General features: G+C 32.8%; 1 protein-coding gene across 2 annotated transcripts in view; it reads right to left on the bottom strand.

Annotated features, from left to right (window-relative positions):
• Nucleotides 1–521: 521 nt before the first annotated feature.
• Nucleotides 522–21,644, bottom strand: part of LOC119605444 (bromodomain-containing protein DDB_G0280777) — a 119,240-nt gene continuing 98,117 nt past the window's right edge. For both annotated transcript variants that reach the window (XM_037958559.1, XM_037958560.1), the window contains exons 4-9: nucleotides 20,605–20,683; nucleotides 12,465–13,366; nucleotides 12,110–12,241; nucleotides 7,170–7,828; nucleotides 1,731–1,892; nucleotides 522–1,322 (exon numbers count right to left, since the gene is read on the bottom strand). In XM_037958559.1, coding sequence (XP_037814487.1) covers nucleotides 1,200–1,322; nucleotides 1,731–1,892; nucleotides 7,170–7,828; nucleotides 12,110–12,241; nucleotides 12,465–13,366; nucleotides 20,605–20,683 — 2,057 coding nt within the window. In that variant the 3' untranslated portion in view covers nucleotides 522–1,199. The remainder of the gene's footprint in view (nucleotides 1,323–1,730; nucleotides 1,893–7,169; nucleotides 7,829–12,109; nucleotides 12,242–12,464; nucleotides 13,367–20,604; nucleotides 20,684–21,644) is intronic.

The following is a 21,644-nucleotide window of genomic DNA, read 5'->3' as shown; positions in this document are numbered from 1 at the left end:
TGAAATTAGAGTCAGTAAATTGGAAAAATTAATTATAAAAGGTTAAATATTTCAAAACTCGGTCCCTAAATTCTAAATTCTGCTGATTAATACTGTAAATATAATACATTAACAGTTAACATTACACATAACATTTTAAAATTAATTTTAGATTTGGATCAATGGGAATCATGGAAATAATGAACAAATCATTCATAATTTTATGGATACCGGTGTTATTATTAGTTCCCCTGCAGAAAACTGATGTCTATTAATTTTAACGAACTAATATCATAACTTGTATTAAAGCGAAATGTAATTTAGATAACTAGTAGTTAAATTTTAAATATATTTAATTAACATGAAATTAATTAATACAGTTGGGAATACAAAAGAAAACTATTACTTGACTTTTCTGCAACTAACTTTAAGTTAGTTAATAAAGAGTTACCTTTAAGTTAATTTTTTAGCAACTAACTTTAAGCTAGTTGAAAAGTCATGCACAGTCGGACAATTGACTACTGCGTAGGACATCGCCATGTTAAAATAGTCAGTTGGCTCCATTAAAAATAATCCAAGAATCAACCATAACTAGTTGATGAAAAAGTCGACTTTTAATGCATTTAAAGTTAGTTGAGTTGCTGGCAGGGTATATTTACCATTGTATAGTTTTAAGTTCAAAAACTGCAACTGAAGGCTTAAATTATTTATAATCTTGACGTTCATTTCGCTGGTAATATAAATATCCACACATACATACATATGTATATCCCGGCATTTTCAGGCATGTGAGTGTGTGACTGTCTGGTTAGCTTACTGCTAGCTGCATAAATGCCTGCTATAAAGTGCTGGCTGTAGTAGTAGTTATAGTAGGTTTGTAGCATCATCAGCAATCGTCCGCCAAAATAATAATTTTTGTTGTTGTTTTCCTTTCTAGCCGAGAAAATTGTTTAAAAAAAGTGCGAACAAATTGTTTGTTGTCTACCATTGTTGGTTGTTATATAGTATTGTATGAGTATTTGTTGTTATTGTTATATATTTTTTGTGGTTTTTGGTATATTCAGCATTTGGATCTGTTTGCAGCAGTTACAAAAAAAAAAAAAAACATATCTATAACCATCCATATGCAAACAGACAGCGAACGACAGACACATATACGAAATGACAGACAGACGGACAAAAAGTCAGCAATATTGAATATAGCATGACTGTCTGTCTGTTTATTGTGGTGCTAAAGCAGCTGCAGCCTTTGCTGCTGTGGCGTTATTCAAGCTTAATGCCAAACTGTTGGGTATTAAACCCAATGTGGCCGTTGTTGTGGGAGTATTAGCAGTGGTTGCCTCCTGCAATGCACGAAAGAGAGAACAAATTGTTGAGGATAAATGGCAAATAAACAAACAAAAAAATATATTGTTGTATAAACATTATTAAAGTATAAATATTTTCATTTCAATTTGTAAAACAATTTGTTGATGTTGAATAAGTACGTCGTACATATGAACGTTGAATTTGTACGTTATTGCATTTTATTATCATCCATTTTATGTTTTCAATTATTTTCACTTAATTTATACTATTTATTCTTTTTGTGGAATTTTAATTTATTAAAATAATTTATTGCCATAAATAAACAGATTCACACAGATTCATTCATACATATGTACATATGCATGTATGCATAAAACTGTAGAACACATTTACAACTATAAATTTAAGCTTATATGTATTTACTTTTAAAGTCAACTACTTACAATGCTTAAAGTTCGTACAATACAAGCTCTCTGTGTTGTTGACATTTCATCGTTGTCCATGGCTGGTGAACTGCCACGTGATGACATGGATCCATTAGTGTGTATCATTTTAATATCATCTGACATCCGGCCGTCTAAAGAGACATCATCACGATGACTATCCTAAAAGAGAAAAGATAAAAATAAAGATACATGGTTAAAGACTTTTGAAATTTGGGTTAAGACATGTTAAAATTGTAGCAAAGTTATGCAAAGGTTCAAATATTTATGCTGTATTTAAGAGTAATTTTGTGTAACATTTATAACTTTATGAATATTGTGGTTATATTTGAATAATCTTAGAAATATGCATATTTCAACAAAAACAAAGGTTATTAAGCAGGTATGTGAATATATTAACCCAGCAAAAATTTACTACGAAATGTTTACGTTTTCTTTGAAAACTTTGTTCAAATTATAAATTAATAACAAAATTTACACATTAATTACAATAATTCTTGATCTTTAGTCTCAAGTTCAGTTCTAGTTCAATTCTAGTTCAATTCTAGTTCAGTTCCAGTTCAGTTTTAGTTCAGTTCTAGTTCAGTTCTAGTTCAGTTCTAGTTCAGTTCTAGTTCAGTTCTAGTTCAGTTCTAGTTCAGTTCTAGTTCAGTTCTAGTTCAGTTCTAGTTCAGTTCTAGTTCAGTTCTAGTTCAGTTCTAGTTCAGTTCTAGTTCAGTTCTAGTTCAGTTATAGTTCAGTTATAGTTCAGTTCTAGTTCAGTTCTAGTTCAGTTCTAGTTCAGTTCTAGTTCAGTTCTAGTTCAGTTCTAGTTCTAGTTCAGTTCTAGTTCTAGTTCAGTTCTATTTCAGTTCTAGTTCAGTTCTGGATCAGTTCTAGTTCTAGTTCAGTTCTAGTTCAGTTCTAGTTCAGTTCTAGTTCAGTTCTAGTTCAGTTCTAGTTCAGTTCTAGTTCAGTTCTAGTTCAGTTCTAGTTCAGTTCTAGTTCAGTTCTAGTTCAGTTCTAGTTCAAGTTCTATTCAGAGTTCTAGTTCAGTCTAGTTAGTTCTAGTTCAGTTCTAGTTCAGTTCTGTTCAGTTCTATTCAGTTCTAATTCAGTTCTAGTTCAGTTCTAGTTCGTTCTAGTTCAGTTCTAGTTCAGTTCTAGTTCAGTTCTAGTTTCAGTTCTAGTTCAGTTCTAGTTCAAGTTCTAGTTCAGTTCTAGTTCAGTCTAGTTCAGTTCTAGTTCAGTTCTAGTTCAGTTCTAGTTCAGTTCAGTTCATTCTAGTTCAGTTCTAGTTCAGTTCTAAGTTCAGTTCTAGTTCAATTCTAGTTCAGTTCTAGTTCAGTTCTAGTTCAGTTTAGTTCAGTTCTAGTTCAGTTCTAGTTCAGTTCTAGTTCAGTTCTAGTTCAGTTCTAGTTCAGTTCTAGTCAGTTCTAGTTCAGTTCTAGTTCAGTTCTAGTTCAGTTCTAGTTCAGTTCTAGTTCAGTTCTAGTTCAGTTCTAGTTCAGTTCTAGTTCAGTTCTAGTTCAGTTCTAGTTCAGTTCTAGTTCAGTTCTAGTTCAGTTCTAGTTCAGTTCTAGTTCAGTTCTAGTTCAGTTCTAGTTCAGTTCTAGTTCAGTTCTAGTTCAGTTCTAGTTCAGTTCTAGTTCAGTTCTAGTTCAGTTCTAGTTCAGTTCTAGTTCAGTTCTAGTTCAGTTCTAGTTCAGTTCTAGTTCAGTTCTAGTTCAGTTCTAGTTCAGTTCTAGTTCAGTTCTAGTTCAGTTCTAGTTCAGTTCTAGTTCAGTTCTAGTTCAGTTCTAGTTCAGTTCTAGTTCAGTTCTAGTTCAGTTCTAGTTCAGTTCTAGTTCAATTCTAGTTCAGTTCCAGTTCAGTTCTAGTTCAGTTCTAGTTCAATTCTAGTTCAATTCTAGTTCAGTTCCAGTTCAGTTTTAGTTCAGTTTTAGTTCAGTTCTAGTTCAGTTCTAGTTCAGTTCTAGTTCAGTTCTAGTTCAGTTCTAGTTCAGTTCTAGTTCAGTTCTAGTTCAGTTCTAGTTCAGTTCTAGTTCAGTTCTAATTCAGTTCTAATTCAGTTCTAATTCAGTTCTAGTTCAGTTCTAGTTCAGTTCTAGTTCAGTTCTAGTTCAGTTCTAGTTCAGTTCTAGTTCAGTTCTAGTTCAGTTCTAGTTCAGTTCTAGTTCAGTTCTAGTTCAGTTCTAGTTCAGTTCTAGTTCAGTTCTAGTTCAGTTCTAGTTCAGTTCTAGTTTCAGTTCTAGTTCAGTTCTAGTTCAATTCTAGTTCAGTTCTAGTTCAGTTCTAGTTCAGTTCTAGTTCAGTTCTAGTTCAGTTCTAGTTCAGTTCTAGTTCAGTTCTAGTTCAGTTCTAGTTCAGTTCTAGTTCAGTTAGTTCAGTTCTAGTTCAGTTCTAGTTCAGTTCTATTTCAGTTCTAGTCAGTTCTAGTTCAGTTCTAGTTTCAGTTCTAGTTCAGTTCTAGTTCAGTTCTAGTTCAGTTCTAGTTCAGTTCTAGTTCAGTTCTAGTTCAGTTCTAGTTCAGTTCTAGTTCAGTTTCTAGTTCAGTTCTAGTTCAGTTCTAGTTCAGTTCTATTTCAGTTCTAGTTCAGTTCTAGTTCAGTTCTAGTTCAGTTCTAGTTCAGTTCTAGTCAGTCTAGTTCAGTTCTAGTTCAGTTCTAGTTCAGTTCTAGTTCAGTTCTAGTTCAGTTCTAGTTCAGTTCTAGTTCAGTTCTAGTTCAGTTCTAGTTCAGTTCTAGTTCAGTTCTAGTTCAGTTCTAGTTCAGTTCTAGTTCAGTTCTAGTTCAGTTCTAGTTAGTCTAGTTCATTTAGTTCAGTTCTAGTTCAGTTCTAGTCAGTTCTAGTTTCAGTTCTAGTTCAGTTCTAGTTCAGTTCTAGTTCAGTTCTAGTTCAGTTCTAGTTCAGTTCTAGTTCAGTTCTAGTTCAGTTCTAGTTCAGTTCTAGTTCAGTTCTAGTTCAGTTCTAGTTCAGTTCTAGTTCAGTTCTAGTTCAGTTCTAGTTCAGTTCTAGTTCAGTTCTAGTTCAGTTCTAGTTCAGTTCTAGTTCAGTTCTAGTTCAGTTCTAGTTCAGTTCTAGTTCAGTTCTAGTTCAGTTCTAGTTCAGTTCTAGTTCAGTTCTAGTTCAGTTCTAGTTCAGTTCTAGTTCAGTTCTAGTTCAGTTCTAGTTCAGTTCTAGTTCAGTTCTAGTTCAGTTCTAGTTCAGTTCTAGTTCAGTTCTAGTTCAGTTCTAGTTCAGTTCTAGTTCAGTTCTAGTTCAGTTCTAGTTCAGTTCTAGTTCAGTTCTAGTTCAGTTCTAGTTCAGTTCTAGTTCAGTTCTAGTTCAGTTCTAGTTCAGTTCTAGTTCAGTTCTAGTTCAGTTCTAGTTCAGTTCTAGTTCAGTTCTAGTTCAGTTCTAGTTCAGTTCTAGTTCAGTTCTAGTTCAGTTCTAGTTCAGTTCTAGTTCAGTTCTAGTTCAGTTCTAGTTCAGTTTAGTTCAGTTCTAGTTCAGTTCTAGTTCAGTTCTAGTTCAGTTCTAGTTCAGTTCTAGTTCAGTTCTAGTTCAGTTCTAGTTCAGTTCTAGTTCAGTTCTAGTTCAGTTCTAGTTCAGTTCTAGTTCAGTTCTAGTTCAGTTCTAGTTCAGTTCTAGTTCAGTTCTAGTTCAGTTCTAGTTCAGTTCTAGTTCAGTTCTAGTTCAGTTCTAGTTCAGTTCTAGTTCAGTTCTAGTTCAGTTCAGTTCAGTTCTAGTTCAGTTCTAGTTCAGTTCTAGTTCAGTTCTAGTTCAGTTCTAGTTCAGTTCTAGTTCAGTTCTAGTTCAGTTCTAGTTCAGTTCTAGTTCAGTTCTAGTTCAGTTCTAGTTCAGTTCTAGTTCAGTTCTAGTTCAGTTCTAGTTCAGTTCTAGTTCAGTTCTAGTTCAGTTCTAGTTCAGTTCTAGTTCAGTTCTAGTTCAGTTCTAGTTCAGTTCTAGTTCAGTTCTAGTTCAGTTCTAGTTCAGTTCTAGTTCAGTTCTAGTTCAGTTCTAGTTCAGTTCTAGTTCTTTAGTTCAGTTCTAGTTCAGTTCTAGTTCAGTTCTAGTTCAGTTCTAGTTCAGTTCTAGTTCAGTTCTAGTTCAGTTCTAGTTCAGTTCTAGTTCAGTTCTAGTTCAGTTCTAGTTCAGTTCTAGTTCAGTTCTAGTTCAGTTCTAGTTCAGTTCTAGTTCAGTTCTAGTTCAGTTCTAGTTCAGTTCTAGTTCAGTTCTAGTTCAGTTCTAGTTCAGTTCTAGTTCAGTTCTAGTTCAGTTCTAGTTCAGTTCTAGTTCAGTTCTAGTTCAGTTCTAGTTCAGTTCTAGTTCAGTTCTAGTTCAGTTCTAGTTCAGTTCTAGTTCAGTTCTAGTTCAGTTCTAGTTCAGTTCTAGTTCAGTTCTAGTTCAGTTCTAGTTCAGTTCTAGTTCAGTTCTAGTTCAGTTCTAGTTCAGTTCTAGTTCAGTTCTAGTTCAGTTCTAGTTCAGTTCTAGTTCAGTTCTAGTTCAGTTCTAGTTCAGTTCTAGTTCAGTTCTAGTTCAGTTCTAGTTCAGTTCTAGTTCAGTTCTAGTTCAGTTCTAGTTCAGTTCTAGTTCAGTTCTAGTTCAGTTCTAGTTCAGTTCTAGTTCAGTTCTAGTTCAGTTCTAGTTCAGTTCTAGTTCAGTTCTAGTTCAGTTCTAGTTCAGTTCTAGTTCAGTTCTAGTTCAGTTCTAGTTCAGTTCTAGTTCAGTTCTAGTTCAGTTCTAGTTCAGTTCTAGTTCAGTTCTAGTTCAGTTCTAGTTCAGTTCTAGTTCAGTTCTAGTTCAGTCTAGTTCAGTTCTAGTTCAGTTCTAGTTCAGTTCTAGTTCAGTTCTAGTTCAGTTCTAGTTCAGTTCTAGTTCAGTTCTAGTTCAGTTCTAGTTCAGTTCTAGTTCAGTTCTAGTCAGTTCTAGTTCAGTTCTAGTTCAGTTCTAGTTCAGTTCTAGTTCAGTTCTAGTTCAGTTCTAGTTCAGTTCTAGTTCAGTTCTAGTTCAGTTCTAGTTCAGTCTAGTTCAGTTCTAGTTCAGTTCAATCTCAGTTATAGTTTACATCCCAGTCTTACAGTAGCATCCTATGTTTTTATAAACAATGCACTTCGCATAAGAGAAGAATATTTCGAAGAATATTTTCGATTCAATATCAGACTTACTTACCTTAGTCTTAACTTAAGAATGATAGTTTTTACACAATTCTTTGAGTCAGTTTAAAGCTTGTAAGAATTCTGTCACCTTAAATTAATAACGTAAAAATAAAGTTCTTCAATTCAAATTAACAAAAACAATTAATAAATTATTTCAGACTTTCACATATACCGCGTAACCAACTCAACCACATTAAAAAAAGAACATACGGAACTAAAATTGTTTAAATGTCCACTTTCAAAAACAAAATTACCCTACAAGCCAACCAACAAATAAAAATCTTTTTTTTTTTTGCAGTAAACGTTTGTTTGAACTTACCTCTTTATTAGTGATTGAGCCAATTGGACTGTTACAAATGCCAAATTTAAGCTCCATACTCAAATGGGCTTCGGTATCACTGGTACTACTGCTGCCATCTCCCAACAGTGATGATGATGACGATGATAAAATGGTGTTGTTGTTGTTGCTGCTGATGTTACAATTGTTGCCGTTAGTTGCATTTATTAGAGCAACATCCGTACTATTTATATTGACCATTGATGATGATGATTGTATGGGTGCTTGCATTTTAACATCGGGTATTGAAAAACAAGTTGTTGCAGTTGTTGTCTGTGACAATGGCAGAACATTGTTGTGGTTTTTGTTGTTATTGTTGTTGGTATCATTGTTATCATTGCTGCAATGTAGATTGTTGTTATTAGGCTCCTTGTTATTATTGTTGTTTGATATTGAAATGTTGTTGTTGTCCAGCTCTTCAACAGTTAAATGGTTTTCACTAATGATGCTACCATTACTGGTAACGTTACTGTTGTTGTTGTTATTTTTGCTGTTGATATTGTTGTTGTTATTAGGTTCATTGCCCAATTCATAAATATTGACCATATGAGCAGCCTGAGCATGTACCATTAGATCCCAGGGATTGTTGAAAGCATCCTTACAAACGGCACACAGTAATTTAGCACCATTGGGTGGATTTTCTAAAGTGAAAGTTACAATTTTGTACAATTAGTTGTTAGTAATTGAATAAACAAAATGTACGTATACATATATGTATAAGATAATAATAAAGTTTGAAATTTAAGTTTAGAAGAGATTTCATCAAAATGTTATAGAATAAAATTTACTTTAATTTTTCATATTTGTGAAATTTATTTTACAGCAACAGACTCATAAACAACTCAATTTTAAACACATTTCAAGAAATTGCCCATTTTTTTCTAATACTCCTTCAACTAAGTAAGCCAAAGAAATAGTTTGTTGCAACCACATTATACAATGTATCATGTAGTTAAATAAACAACAGCATCAACATCTGCTTTCTTAGTATTGCCTTGATCCTTGAAAAAAGTTTTGTTTAATACTGTTATTTATAGGACCAACACTCTTTTTTCCATTTTTAAATATTTTGCTTGTATACATTTTGTTTTGTTTTTGTTACTAATACTCTTACATTGCTAATTCATATACATATATCTGTGTATATTTTATACATATAAAACAGCAATTGCAACATGCCCTCAAAACAATTGTTTATTGTTTAAGTGTTAAACAATAATAAATTAATTACAAACAAAACATCCTTCTAAACGCATACTTTATGCATGCTTACTAACACTTACATACATAAACACAATTCATTTACAACACTTTAAGAAATTGCTACTGAATTGCATAGAATATACAACAGTGGGACAGAAGTTTGGTTAATTAATGAAAAATGATTATGATGACTTTAATTTGCCAACCATCTAATACTAGAGTTATAAATTACATATAAAGTGTATATTATAGACACTAGTAAACAAAAATGACTATAGTCTAGTCTATAGTCTAGTCCATAGTCTAGTCTATAGTCTAGTCTATAGTCTAGTCTATAGTCTAGTCTAGAGTCTTGTCTATAGTCTATAGTCTAGTCTATAGTCTAGTCTATAGTCTAGTCTATAGTCTAGTCTAGAGTCTTGTCTATAGTCTAGTCTATAGTCTAGTCTATAGTCTAGTCTATAGTCTAGTCTATAGTCTAGTCTATAGTCTAGTCTATAGTCTAGTCTATAGTCTAGTCTATAGTCTAGTCTATAGTCTAGTCTATAGTCTAGTCTATAGTCTAGTCTATCAGTCTTATCTAGTCTATAGTCTAGTCTATAGTCTAGTCTATAGGTCTAGTCTATAGTCTAGTCTATAGTCTAGTCTATAGTTCTAGTCTATAGTCTAGGTCTATAGTCTAGTCTATGTCTATAGTCTAGTCCTATAGTCTTCTAGTCTTCTATAGTCTAGTCTAGTCCTGATAAGTCCTAGTCTATAGTCCTAGGTCTATAGTCTAGTCTAGTCTAGACTAGTCTAGGTCTATAGTCTAGTCTATAGCCTAGTCTATAGTCTAGTCTATATTCCTAGTCTATAGTCTAGTCTATAGTCTAGTCCTAGAGTCTTGTCTATAGTCTATAGTCTAGGTCTATAGTCTAGTCATATAGTCCTAGTCTATAGTCTAGTCTATAGTCTAGTCTATAGTCTAGTCCTATAGTCTAGTCTATAGTCCTAGACTATAATCTAGGTCTATAGTCTAGTCGATAGTCTAGGTCTATAGCCTAGTCATAGTCTAGTCTATATTCTAGTCTATATTCTAGTCTATAGTCTAGTCTATAGTCTAGTCTATAGTCTAGTCTATAGTCTAGTCTATAGTCTAGTCTATAGTCTAGTCTATAGTCTAGTCTATAGTCTAGTCTATAGTCTAGTCTATAGTTTAGTCTATAGTCTAGTTTATAATCTAGTCTAAGTCTAGTCTATAGTCTAGTCTATAGTCTAGTCTATAGTCTAGTCTATAGTCTAGTCTATAGTCTAGTCTAAAGTCTATTCTATAGTCTAGTCTAAAGTCTAGTCCATAGTCTAGTCTATAGTCTAGTCTATAGTCTAGTCTATAGTCAGTCTATAGTCTAGTCTATAGTCTAGTCTATAGTCTAGTCTATAGTCTAGTCTATAGTCTAGTCTATAGTCTAGTCTATAGTCTAGTCTATAGTCTAGTCTATAATCTAGTCTAAGTCTAGTCTATAGTCTAGTCTATAATCCAGTCTATAGTCTAGTCTATCATCTAGTCTAAGTCTAGTCTATAGTCTAGTCTATAGTATAGTCTATAGTCTAATCTATAGTCTAGTCCATAGTCAGTGTTATAGTCTAATCTATAGTCTAGTCCATAGTCAGTCCATAGTCTAGTCTATAGTCTAGTATAGTCTAGTTCTATAGTCTAGGTTTCTATAGTCTAGTCTATAGTCTAGTCTATAGTCTAGTCTATCGTTCAGTCTATAGGTCTAGTCTATAGTCTAGTAAGTCTGTTATAGTATAGTCTATAGTCTAGTCTATAGTCTAGTCTATAGTCTAGTCTATAGTTGTCTATCGTCTAGTCTATAGTCTAGTCTATAGTCTAGTCTATAGTCTAGTCTATAGTCTAGTCTATAGTCTAGTCTATCGTCTAGTCTATAGTCTAGTCTATAGTCTAGTCTATAGTCTAGTCTATAGTCTAGTCTATAGTCTCGTCATAGTCTAGTCTATAGTCTAGTCTATAGGTCTAGTCTATAGTCTAGTCTATAGTCTCAGTCTATAGTCTAGTCTATAGTCTAGTCTAATAGTCTAGTCTATAGTCTAGTCTATAGTCTATAGTCTAGTCTATAGTCTATAGTCTAGTCTATAGTCTATAGTCTAGTCTATAGTCTAGTCTATAGTCTAGTCTATAGTCTAGTCTATAGTCTAGTCTATAGTCTAGTCTATAGTCTAGTCTATAGTCTAGTCTATAGTCTAGTCTATAGTCTAGTCTATAGTCTAGTCTATAGTCTAGTCTATAGTCTAGTCTATAGTCTAGTCTATAGTCTAGTCTATAGTCTAGTCTATAGTCTAGTCTATAGTCTAGTCTATAGTCTAGTCTATAGTCTAGTCTATAGTCTAGTCTATAGTCTAGTGTATAGTCTAGTCTATAGTCTATCTTAGTCTAGTCTATAGTCTAGTCTATAGTCTAGTCTATAGTCTAGTCTATAGTCTAGTCTATAGTCTAGTCTATAGTCTAGTCTATAGTCTAGTCTATAGTCTAGTCTATACTCTAGTCTATAGTCTAGTCTATAGTCTAGTCTATAGTCTAGTCTATAGTCTAGTCTATAGTCTAGTCTATAGTCTAGTCTATAGTCTAGTCTATAGTCTAGTCTATAGTCCTAGTCTATAGTCTAGTCTATAGTCTAGTCTATAGTCTAGTCTATAGTCTAGTCTATAGTCTAGTCTATAGTCTAGTCTATAGTCTAGTCTATAGTCTAGTCTATACTCTAGTCTATAGTCTAGTCTATAGTCTAGTCTATAGTCTAGTCTATAGTCTAGTCTATAGTCTAGTCTATTGTCTAGTCCATAGTCTAGTCTATAATCTAGTCTATAGTTTAGTCTATAGTCTAGTGTATAGTCTAGTCTATAGTTTAGTCTATTGTCTAGTCTATAGTTTAGTCTATAGTCTAGTCTATAGTTTAGTCTATAGTCTAGTCTATAGTCTAGTCTATAGTCTAGTCTATAGTCTAGTCTATAGTCTATTCTATAGTCTAGTCTATAGTCTAGTCTATCGTCTAGTCTATAGTCTAGTCTATCGTCTAGTCTATAGTCTAGTCTATAGTCTAGTCTATAGTCTATTCTATAGTCTAGTCTATAGTCTAGTCTATAGTCTAGTCTATAGTCTAGTCTATTGTCTAGTCCATAGTCTGGTCTACAGTCTAGTCTATTGTCTAATCGATATTCTAGTCTATATTCTACTCTTTAGTCTAGTCTAGATTATGGTCTGTAGTATAGTATCTAGTGTAGTCTATATTAGACTAGACTATGTACTAGACTATTGACTACATAAACAGACCTAGCTATAGTTCATATGGCACACGGTTCGGAGTGTAATACTAGACTATAATCCCGACTTCAGACTTTAGTATTCTTTACAACTCCCTAACTTGTCAGTGCTACTGTGTTGGTGTTTAAAACTTACAACATGTGCCATAACAATAAAATAAACATCATCATTGTTGCATTTTGCATAGTTGTACGTGTACGATGGGTTTTAGTTAGTATTGAAAAATATACCCAGCAAACAATAACATTTGAATAACTCAAATTTATATCTTTAAGATTATGTTAGCAACCATTATTCAACCATAAAAAAATTTAAAAGAAAACGAAAGGATTTTCATTTAATAACAAATGAATTGCAAATGTTTGCTGGGCATTTTCATAGGTATGTAAGTTTGTGTACTTACTTGTTGGCAATGTTATATCCTGGCATTTGCAAGTGAACCTAAGTTTGCAATAACTTCTCTTGTGGTCTAATAATTCAGCCAACTCGTTGAAACATTCTCGACAATTGCCGCAAATTAATGTGTCAGGATTGCCTGGAAGGAGAACAAAAACAAAAATTAAATAAAAAAAACAACAACAAATAATTTAAAATTATGTTAAAAGAAAATGTAAAATAAAACTACGGATCGCAAGAAAATTATGTCTTCTGTTTTCTTAAAAAAAAAACATTTTGTAGTAAAATACTTTTACTAGGCAGTGTATTTAATAAAAAAATAAGAAATCAAGACATCAACAGACATATTGATAAATACTCACTATAAACTTTAAATGGACCCCATTGTTGATTCATTGATACTTGTTCTGTTTGCTGAGTCAGAATTTGCTGATGTTGCTGTTGACATTGGGATGACTGTTGTTTGAGTTGTTGTTGCTGCTGCTGATGATGATGTTGTTGTTGTTGTTGTTGCTGCTGAAGGTGGTTGTGATGGTTTTGCTGTGGTGACAAGGTTAACGACAACGGTTGCATCAAATGTCCTGAAGTTTGTTGTTGTTGCTGTTGTTGATGGTGATGATGTTGCTGTGATGTATGTAACATTTGTGTTTGATGTGTTGTGGGCGATGTTGTGGTAGTCAATTGTTGTTCGCTGTTATGTGTGAGCATTGATGCGGCCGATGAGGCAATCGATTGTTGCTGACTCATGGGTGAACTCATTTTCAACTGTAGACCACCATTTGTAACGGCCGCATATTGAGCTGCGGCAACTGCTGCAGCAGCAGCTTGTTGTTGCTGTTTCATATGATGATGTTGTTGTTGCTGTTGCAGGAAAACATTAAGGCTGGCATGATGTGGGGTGGTAGTGGAACCATTGCAAGAGGCTGCAGCTGCTATAGCTGTAGCACCATTTGAATTTGATATAAGATTTTGTTGATGCAACAATAGCTGTTGTTGAGGCAGTAAATTGGCCATGGCAGCCATGGCAACGGCAGCTACTTGCTGCTGCTGATGTTGTTGATGCTGTTGCTGTTGTTGAGCCAAATGCTGTTGTTGTTGAGCCACAGCAGCTGCTGCTACGGCAGCATTAATATTATTACTATTAACAGCATCATTAAGTGAAACCATGCGGCTGGAATTGCTCATCAAACGTTTACGTTTTTTAGGACGTAACGAATTGCTACGATTCAGGGTGGAAGAACAGTAGCTGTCATAGAAATAGTCCCTAAAAAAAACAAACACAAAAATGGAAAAAATATGAGCAAAAGTAAAAACAATTTCAATTTGATCCCTATTAATTGAATTGTCAACACACAAATTGCTCCATACACAAAGTTTACATTCTAGTACACAAAACAAATAAACTCAATGGCGAAAAAAAGTGGCCAACGCAAATAAATTGATGCGCTTAATGTCGCTCCATTTAACAGGACATTGTTTACAAATTACCATTCAGTTTCTGACCCAAACATTTAGTGAACAAATTTATCGCTGTCCCTGCCCTTGGTAATGGATGTTGGATGAGAAAAAAAAAAAAAAAGACAACAACAACAAAAAACTTTTACACTTATTTACTAGTACAACAAACAAAACTTACAATTTCAACCAACAACTATATGAAAAGTTGCCAGCAATCAATAAATGTTTATGTGTTTTTGTTGTCAATGTTGTTGTGGTTGTTTTTCTCAACAACTCACTAAACAACTCCCTAGTAGAGGTCACTTCAAAATTGTTTTCAATATTTATTGAAACAAAGAAAAACTAAAACAAATAGATGTGGTTGTAGAAAAAAATATGGTCTGTTCAACTTTGTTGCGATAGTGTCAATATTTGATTTTAGTGAAAAATAGAAGTAAAACCTAAACTGACCCAACAAAAGTTTCTGTTAAAGTTATAACTAAATATGAAATTGAGTTTTATTTAAAACTAGCTATACCCAGTGTGCTTTGCTACCCTAAAATCAATGTATATAAAAAAACACTTTAAGATTTTGAAGATTCTAAATGTAATAGTTTTCCAGATATATACATTTTTTACATTTTGGGGATGTCACGAAAATTATTGCAAGTTCGCCAATTTTTTCAAACGTTAATTTAGATTAATGTAACCTATGAAAAAATTAAATAATATAATAGTTTCCCACATGTACGAAATTTTGTATTTAATTGATATGGGAGATACCAAGATCCCATTGATAATCCGCCCATTTTTCTCTAAATATTCACATAAAAGTTTTTCATGTAAAATTTTCTACTTCTTATATTTTTTCAGATATATGAATTTTTTATTTAATTCATATGGGAGATTCCAATTTGCAAGTCCGCCTATATATTAGCCAAATGTTCACATTGACTTCAAAGAATTTTTGCTCTAATAGTTCCCCAGATATACGATTTTTTCTACTTATTTCATATGGGAGGTTTCAACCCCCCTAATGATAGTCCGCCCATTTTCCGCAAAATGTAAAAAAAAAAACAAACGACAACGCCAATTTATTTACATGGATGTTAAAGTTGCAAAATTTGAGGATTTTAGCTCTAATAGTTTTTCAAATATACGAATTTTTCTATTTACTTCATATGGGGGGTTCCAAGTCCCCCTGATAAAAATCCGCCCTTTTTCTTCAAAATGAATATTAAAGTTCTTCTTGCAAAATTTTAAGAAGCTAGCTCTATTAGTATCCCAGATAAGCGAATTTTTGTATTTGATTCATATGGGGGGTGCCACGCCCTCTACTGCTAGTACACCCTCTTTTTCCTTAAATAATCATATTGATCCTAAAGTGGGTCCTACAAGATTTGAGGACTCTATCTGTTATATTTTCTCAGATATACTGATTTAAGATTTTCTTCATATGGAAGGTGCCACGCCAACTATCGCCATTCCGCCCATTTTATCCAAAAATATTCTTATGGATGTCAAAGTTGTCCATACAAAATTTGAGGACTCCAACTCTTGCAATTTCTTAGATTAATACTTAAAAAGTAGCCTATAGTTCCTTCCAGACATACAGGAAGACACTGTGATAATTTCAGAATAATCCCTCCAGCCGTTTAGCTGTCTATAAAGTCCAAACAAACAAATAAACATACAAAGCATATATATATATAGATTTAGAGCCAAGGGGGGAAGAGTAGTGGAGGTTCATCTGGGGCTAGTAACTGTGCTATTGAACATGGAAACAATCATAAATTAAACTTAAGTATAATTGCACAGAACAACGAAATATACTTTTCAAAATTTCACCATATTTCGAGATATCGTGTCCTGAAGTTTGATAAATTTTTTTTGTCACATTTGAGACATTTTGGCAGAGCACAGACACATTTATTTGGACATTTTGTTAATGGTCCGAGAGACCAATCTGACCTCTTTAAAATAAAGGTTTAACTTATGTTATATCTTCTTTCCTTTTTCAGATATCTAAAGCTTGAACCAGCCACTCCATAATGCCTTCAACAGACAGAATGACGGACGTGTTAAAACAATATATGGGAAATATTAACCGATAAAACTTAAATATATTTTTAGGATTTAACTATTATCAATATCTGAAACACATTTCTTTAAATTTTCAAAAATACTCTCTAATCTAACCATTTCCAATTTATTAAGTACATACAGATGACGTAAACATAAATACATATACATATGTATGTATATCCTTTAAGTTTATCCCTCTTAAATAACTATGGAATATAAACTGTATTTATAACTAAACTAAATAAATAAAAACTATAAACACAAATACACTAGCAAACATGTAACTTATGTGTGTGTCGGTGTGTTTATAAATGAAAATAATTGATGATTGATGAACTTTTCTTATTGGCAGTGAAATATATTAATGGACTTTGATATGATTGTATACAACATTTATCCTGAGAACATATATATATGAATGTATTTGTAGATTATACATTACTTTCAAACTTATAGATACAACCCAACAGTTTTACGAGGAGTTAAAGTAGTCATTTGAATAGTCTCTTTAAAGATCACAAGTAGTAAGGAGAGGAATTGAAACATCACTTTGGCAGAGAGAAATGGAAAATTATCTCTCTAACTAGTTTGTTTTATAAATGTTTAAAAACAACTTTAAGAAAGCTGAAAAATGTCACTTTGGAAATTAGAATTTCGATTTTGGAGCAAATTAACGCTGTATTCGGAAATGAGCCTTAAGAGAGCACTCTGCCCATCTCTGCTTTAGTATCTTAAAGTAATCAAGAGAGAAGTAATTTTACACTTAGCTGAAGCTATTGCTTATAATTTCATCAAGGGTCAATCAATGATCATTCAATAAATTATTTGCGAACACCTCGATCTACCGGTAACACTTAACTCTAACATAACACTCCCAAAAATTATAGAAGAAAATTATAAAAAAAGCAAACAAAACTTAATAGTTGAATTTTAAATTAAATACACAATTTCATGCGTCACATGAGTGAGCATTTTAATTAAAATTTCATTATTATATTTTGTTATTTTTGTTGTGTATGTGTGTTTATTTTATTTTTCTATTTAAGTTGGGAATTTGACAAATTGACAGCACTCATGGCCACACTAGAACACATTTTAGTTAACTGTTGAAACCATAGAAAGACCGTATCAAAAAGGACTAAAGGGCAAAGGAAACACAACACATTTGTAAAAAGAAATGAGAATGTGTATGCAAGCAAGAAAATTTGAATGAAAAAGAACAATTTAACTACATAATTTTCACAAGAATGTGAAAATTGAGTGTAAAGACCGAAAAAAAATCAACAAAAATTCAAGAAAAGGCTGGGTATAAATAAACAAAATACTTATTTGCTGCTGCCATTTTTTTTCGTCAGAAAGAACTTATTCGCCTTTATTTACATGTCATTAAGCAGTTTCCCATAAACTGTAAAGAACAAAAACGCACAACAAAAGAGCATTCAAACGCCAATGAAAATTACAGGCATCAGGTTATTAATTGTAATACCTACTGCAACATTTACAAACCATTGAACTTTTCATTATACAACCATTTTCTTGCAATACATTGATATCCTTTACGTCCTTTGCTATTTTATTGCACTCCACTGTATAATACTTCAAACTTTTATGTTTGCATGGCCTGTGTTTGTGTGCGAGTATTTGTCTGGTTAAATGTCTGTAAACAAACTAAGAACCTTAAAACCAAATTACGAATAAAGTCAAAATTTGACTCTCGTATTTTTTGAGGTTTCCTTGTGTAAATAACAAACAATACAACAATTCATCACTTAAATGTCTTTTTCGGACAATGTAGCGCGTTGTACACATATTTTTTTTTGAATTATTTGTTTGACTGTAAGTTTCGAGGAGTACAAATTTGTTTAAAATGTCACACCCAATAAAGTAAGTTCGGTGCAACGGTAGTCTATGAACTAGAACTGGAACTAGAATGAACAGAACTACTAGAACTGAACTAGAACTGAACTAGACTGAACTAGAACTAGAACTGAAACTAGAACTGAACTAGAACTGAACTAGAACTGAACTAGAACTGAACTAGAACTGAACTAGAACTGAACTAGAACTGAACTAGAACTGAACTAGAACTGAACTAGAACTGAACTAGAACTGAACTAGAACTGAACTAGAACTGAACTAGAACTGAACTAGAACTGAACTAGAACTGAACTAGAACTGAACTAGAACTGAACTAGAACTGAACTAGAACTGAACTAGAACTGTAACTAGAACTGAACTAGAACTGAACTAGAACTGAACTAGAACTGAACTAGAACTGAACTAGAACTGAACTAGAACTGAACTAGAACTGAACTAGAACTGAACTAGAACTGAACTAGAACTGAACTAGAACTGAACTAGAACTGAACTAGAACTGAACTAGAACTGAACTAGAACTGAACTAGAACTGAACTAGACTGAACTAGAACTGAACTAGAACTGAACTAGAACTGAACTAGAACTGAACTAGAACTGAACTAGAACTGAACTAGAACTGAACTAGAACTGAACTAGAACTGAACTAGAACTGAACTAGAACTGAACTAGAACTGAACTAGAACTGAACTAGAACTGAAACTAGAACTGAACTAGAACTGAACTAGAACTGAACTAGAACTGAACTAGAACTGACTAGAACTGAACTAGAACTGAACTAGAACTGAACTAGAACTGAACTAGAACTGAACTAGAACTGAACTAGAACTGAACTAGAACTGAACTAGAACTGAACTAGAACTGAACTAGAACTGAACTAGAACTGACTAGAACTGAACTAGAACTGAACTAGAAACTGAACTAGAACTGAACTAGAACTGAACTAGAACTGACGAGAACTGAACTAGAACTGAACTAGAACTGAACTAGAACTGAACTAGAACTGAACTAGAACTGAACTAGAACTGACTAGAACTGAACTAGAACTGAACTAGAACTGAACTAGAACTGACACTAGAACTGAACTAGAACTGAACTAGAACTGAACTAGAACTGAACTAGAACTGAACTAGAACTGAACTAGAACTGAACTAGAACTGAACTAGAACTGAACTAGAACTGAACTAGAACTGAACTAGAACTGAACTAGAACTGAACTAGAACTGAACTAGAACTGAACTAGAACTGAACTAGAACTGAACTAGAACTGAACTAGAACTGAACTAGAACTGAACTAGAACTGAACTAGAACTGAACTAGAACTGAACTAAAACTGAACTAGAACTGAACTAGAACTGAACTAGAACTGAACTAGAACTGAACTAGAACTGAACTAGAACTGAACTAGAACTGAACTAGAACTGAACTAGAACTGAACTAGAACTGAACTAGAACTGAAATAGAACTGAACTAGAACTGAACTAGAACTGAACTAGAACTGGACTAGAACTGAACTAGAACTGAACTAGAACTGAACTAGAACTGAACTAGAACTGAAGTAGAACTGAAGTAGAACTGAATTAGAACTGAACTAGAACTGAACTAGAACTGAACTAGAACTGAACTAGAACTGAACTAGAACTGAACTAGAACTGAACTAGAACTGAACTAGAACTGAACTAGAACTGAACTAGAACTGAACTAGAACTGAACTAGAACTGAACTAGAACTGAACTAGAACTGAACTAGAACTGAACTAGAACTGAACTAGAACTGAACTAGAACTGAACTAGAACTGAACTAGAAATGAACTAGAAATGAACTAGAAATGAACTAGAAATGAACTAGAACTGAACTAGAACTGAACTAGAACTGAACTAGAACTGAACTAGAACTGAACTAGAACTGAACTAGAAATGAACTAGAAATGAACTAGAAATGAACTAGAACTGAACTAGAACTGAACTAGAACTGAACTAGAAATGAACTAGAACTGACTAGAACTGAACTAGAACTGAACTAGAACTGAACTAGAACTGAACTAGAACTGAACTAGAACTGACTAGAACTGACTAGAACTGACTGAACGGGAAAACTGAACTAGAACTGAACTAAACTGAACTAACTGAACTAGAACTGAACTAGAACTGAACTAGAACTAAACTAGAACTGAACTAGAACTGAACTAGAACTGAACTAGAACTGAACTAGAACTGAACTAGAACTGAACTAGAACTGAACTAGAACTGAACTAGAACTGAACTAGAACTGAACTAGAACTGAACTAGAACTGAACTAGAACTGAACTAGAACTGAACTAGAACTGAATTAGAACTATACTGGAATTGAACTAGAATTGAACGACTACCGAATAACAAATCAAAATTCGGCGAAACTCCATAAACTATCCTCACATGCAAACATTCATATTGTCCAACATTTTTCTCCCAACATATTTCTGGCTAGAATTTTCACTTTTTTTCAGCAGTTTTTGTCTGACCTCAAGTTATAAACTACCAAATATGTATTGGGGTATGTGAATCTGTTGTTGTCGCCTTAATAGTTGTGTGCGCCTGTATATATGCTATTGAAATCTATAGGTTTGAGTGTTCTGTCAACACTATATACAATAGTTGACATTTGTAGTTGATGGCCAGGATAATGATGACAGCTACATATAACCGGAAAGCTAACGTTGCAATAGTAGTAGCTATAGTCGAAGGAATCATAGTAAAATAAAGTAAAAGACCTATGTATACAGAAAATATGAAACAACGAAAATGTCAGTATTTTATTATGTATTTTTGTGAATTTTCATTTTTCCAACAGTCTCTACATAACATGCCAGGGACAAAGACAAAGTACCAATACATGACAAGTTCTCGCGTAAAATTTCACAAACAGAAATGTTTTAAACAATTACACACATATATAGATAAACTCTGGCAAATATTTTCTAGGGTCAAGAATTTATAGCTGTTGCAAAAAAAGCAACGATTTGAAATGTTTTAAATATTTTTAAAACTTTTTCATATAAAAAATATTATTCTATTCGGTTTATTACTAAAATTTAGAAGCCACCCTTTCTATGTTTTAAATACTTACCAATCATTTCCGGTTTTATTAACATTCTGTCTTTTGCGACCCACTTGATGAGGTTTTGGTTCTGCCACCATGTTGACATCTAAAACAGAAGATAGTTATATACAAAAAATATGCATTATTATAATAAAATATATAAAAAGTTTAATTTTAATAAAAGATTTTTGTGCATAAATGAAAATTACATATGAGTACTTAGTTTATTTCGTTTTATTCATTTCAGTTTGTTTGTTTATTTTCATTTTGGTCATTGTTTTCGAGTAAAATTTATGGCCAACACAAAACAAAAAAAAAAAAAAAAAAAATATATATAAGGCTCAAAACAAAGTTTCATAACAAAACTTTTGTATTCAGCCACATATTATTTGCATTGTCTTTATAGTCTAGTTATGGGTTTCTATTTTTATTTGAATTTTCTATTTTTTTTTTTTGCCATTATTTACTGTGGGCGAAAATAATAAACAACAAAGAGGCTTTGTTTTGTTTCGTACTTGTCTTCATACAAAAATGATAAAAAGTAAGAAAAAAAAAATTAAATAATTTCATGACTTTTTATCCATTCATATGAAATTCAAATAAATAGTTAATGTACAGAGACAATTCATTAACTTGCAAAAAAGGGACAAAAATGCTAGAATGCTTTGTTCTAAATTCTTTAAGGCAAAATTTTTTTTAGTTTTAAAAGTATTTATTTGAAGTGAAAAGAAGGAAGAACGTGTGAGTAATGGACATTAGGGAGTTTTGTGAAAAATTTTAGAGTTTTTTAAACATTTAAAAAATTAAGGACCAAATATTTTCTGTTAAAAATTTATTAAAGAGTGAATTTATTGAAAATTTTAGTTAGTTAGTTTGAAAGGAGGATATATATACATACATCAAATCCGAAGAAATACACCTAGGCCTCTATCGGGCCTGTTGTGCGCTCCTTAACCAGTGCCTCAGGTGGGAATCGAACCCACCACCTCCGGTCTACCAGACTAGAACACTAACCACTAACCTACCGGAGGCCACAAATTCGATAAATTTCTTTTTATAGAAAATTT

This window comes from Lucilia sericata, unplaced genomic scaffold (assembly GCF_015586225.1).
Source record: "Lucilia sericata isolate MDLA Ls3-8-SP2 unplaced genomic scaffold, ASM1558622v1 Contig000488F_arrow, whole genome shotgun sequence".
Classification (NCBI taxonomy): Eukaryota; Metazoa; Arthropoda; class Insecta; order Diptera; family Calliphoridae; genus Lucilia; species Lucilia sericata.
Note: the sequence above shows the minus strand (reverse complement) of the source record. Positions and strands in the feature narration are given on the sequence as shown.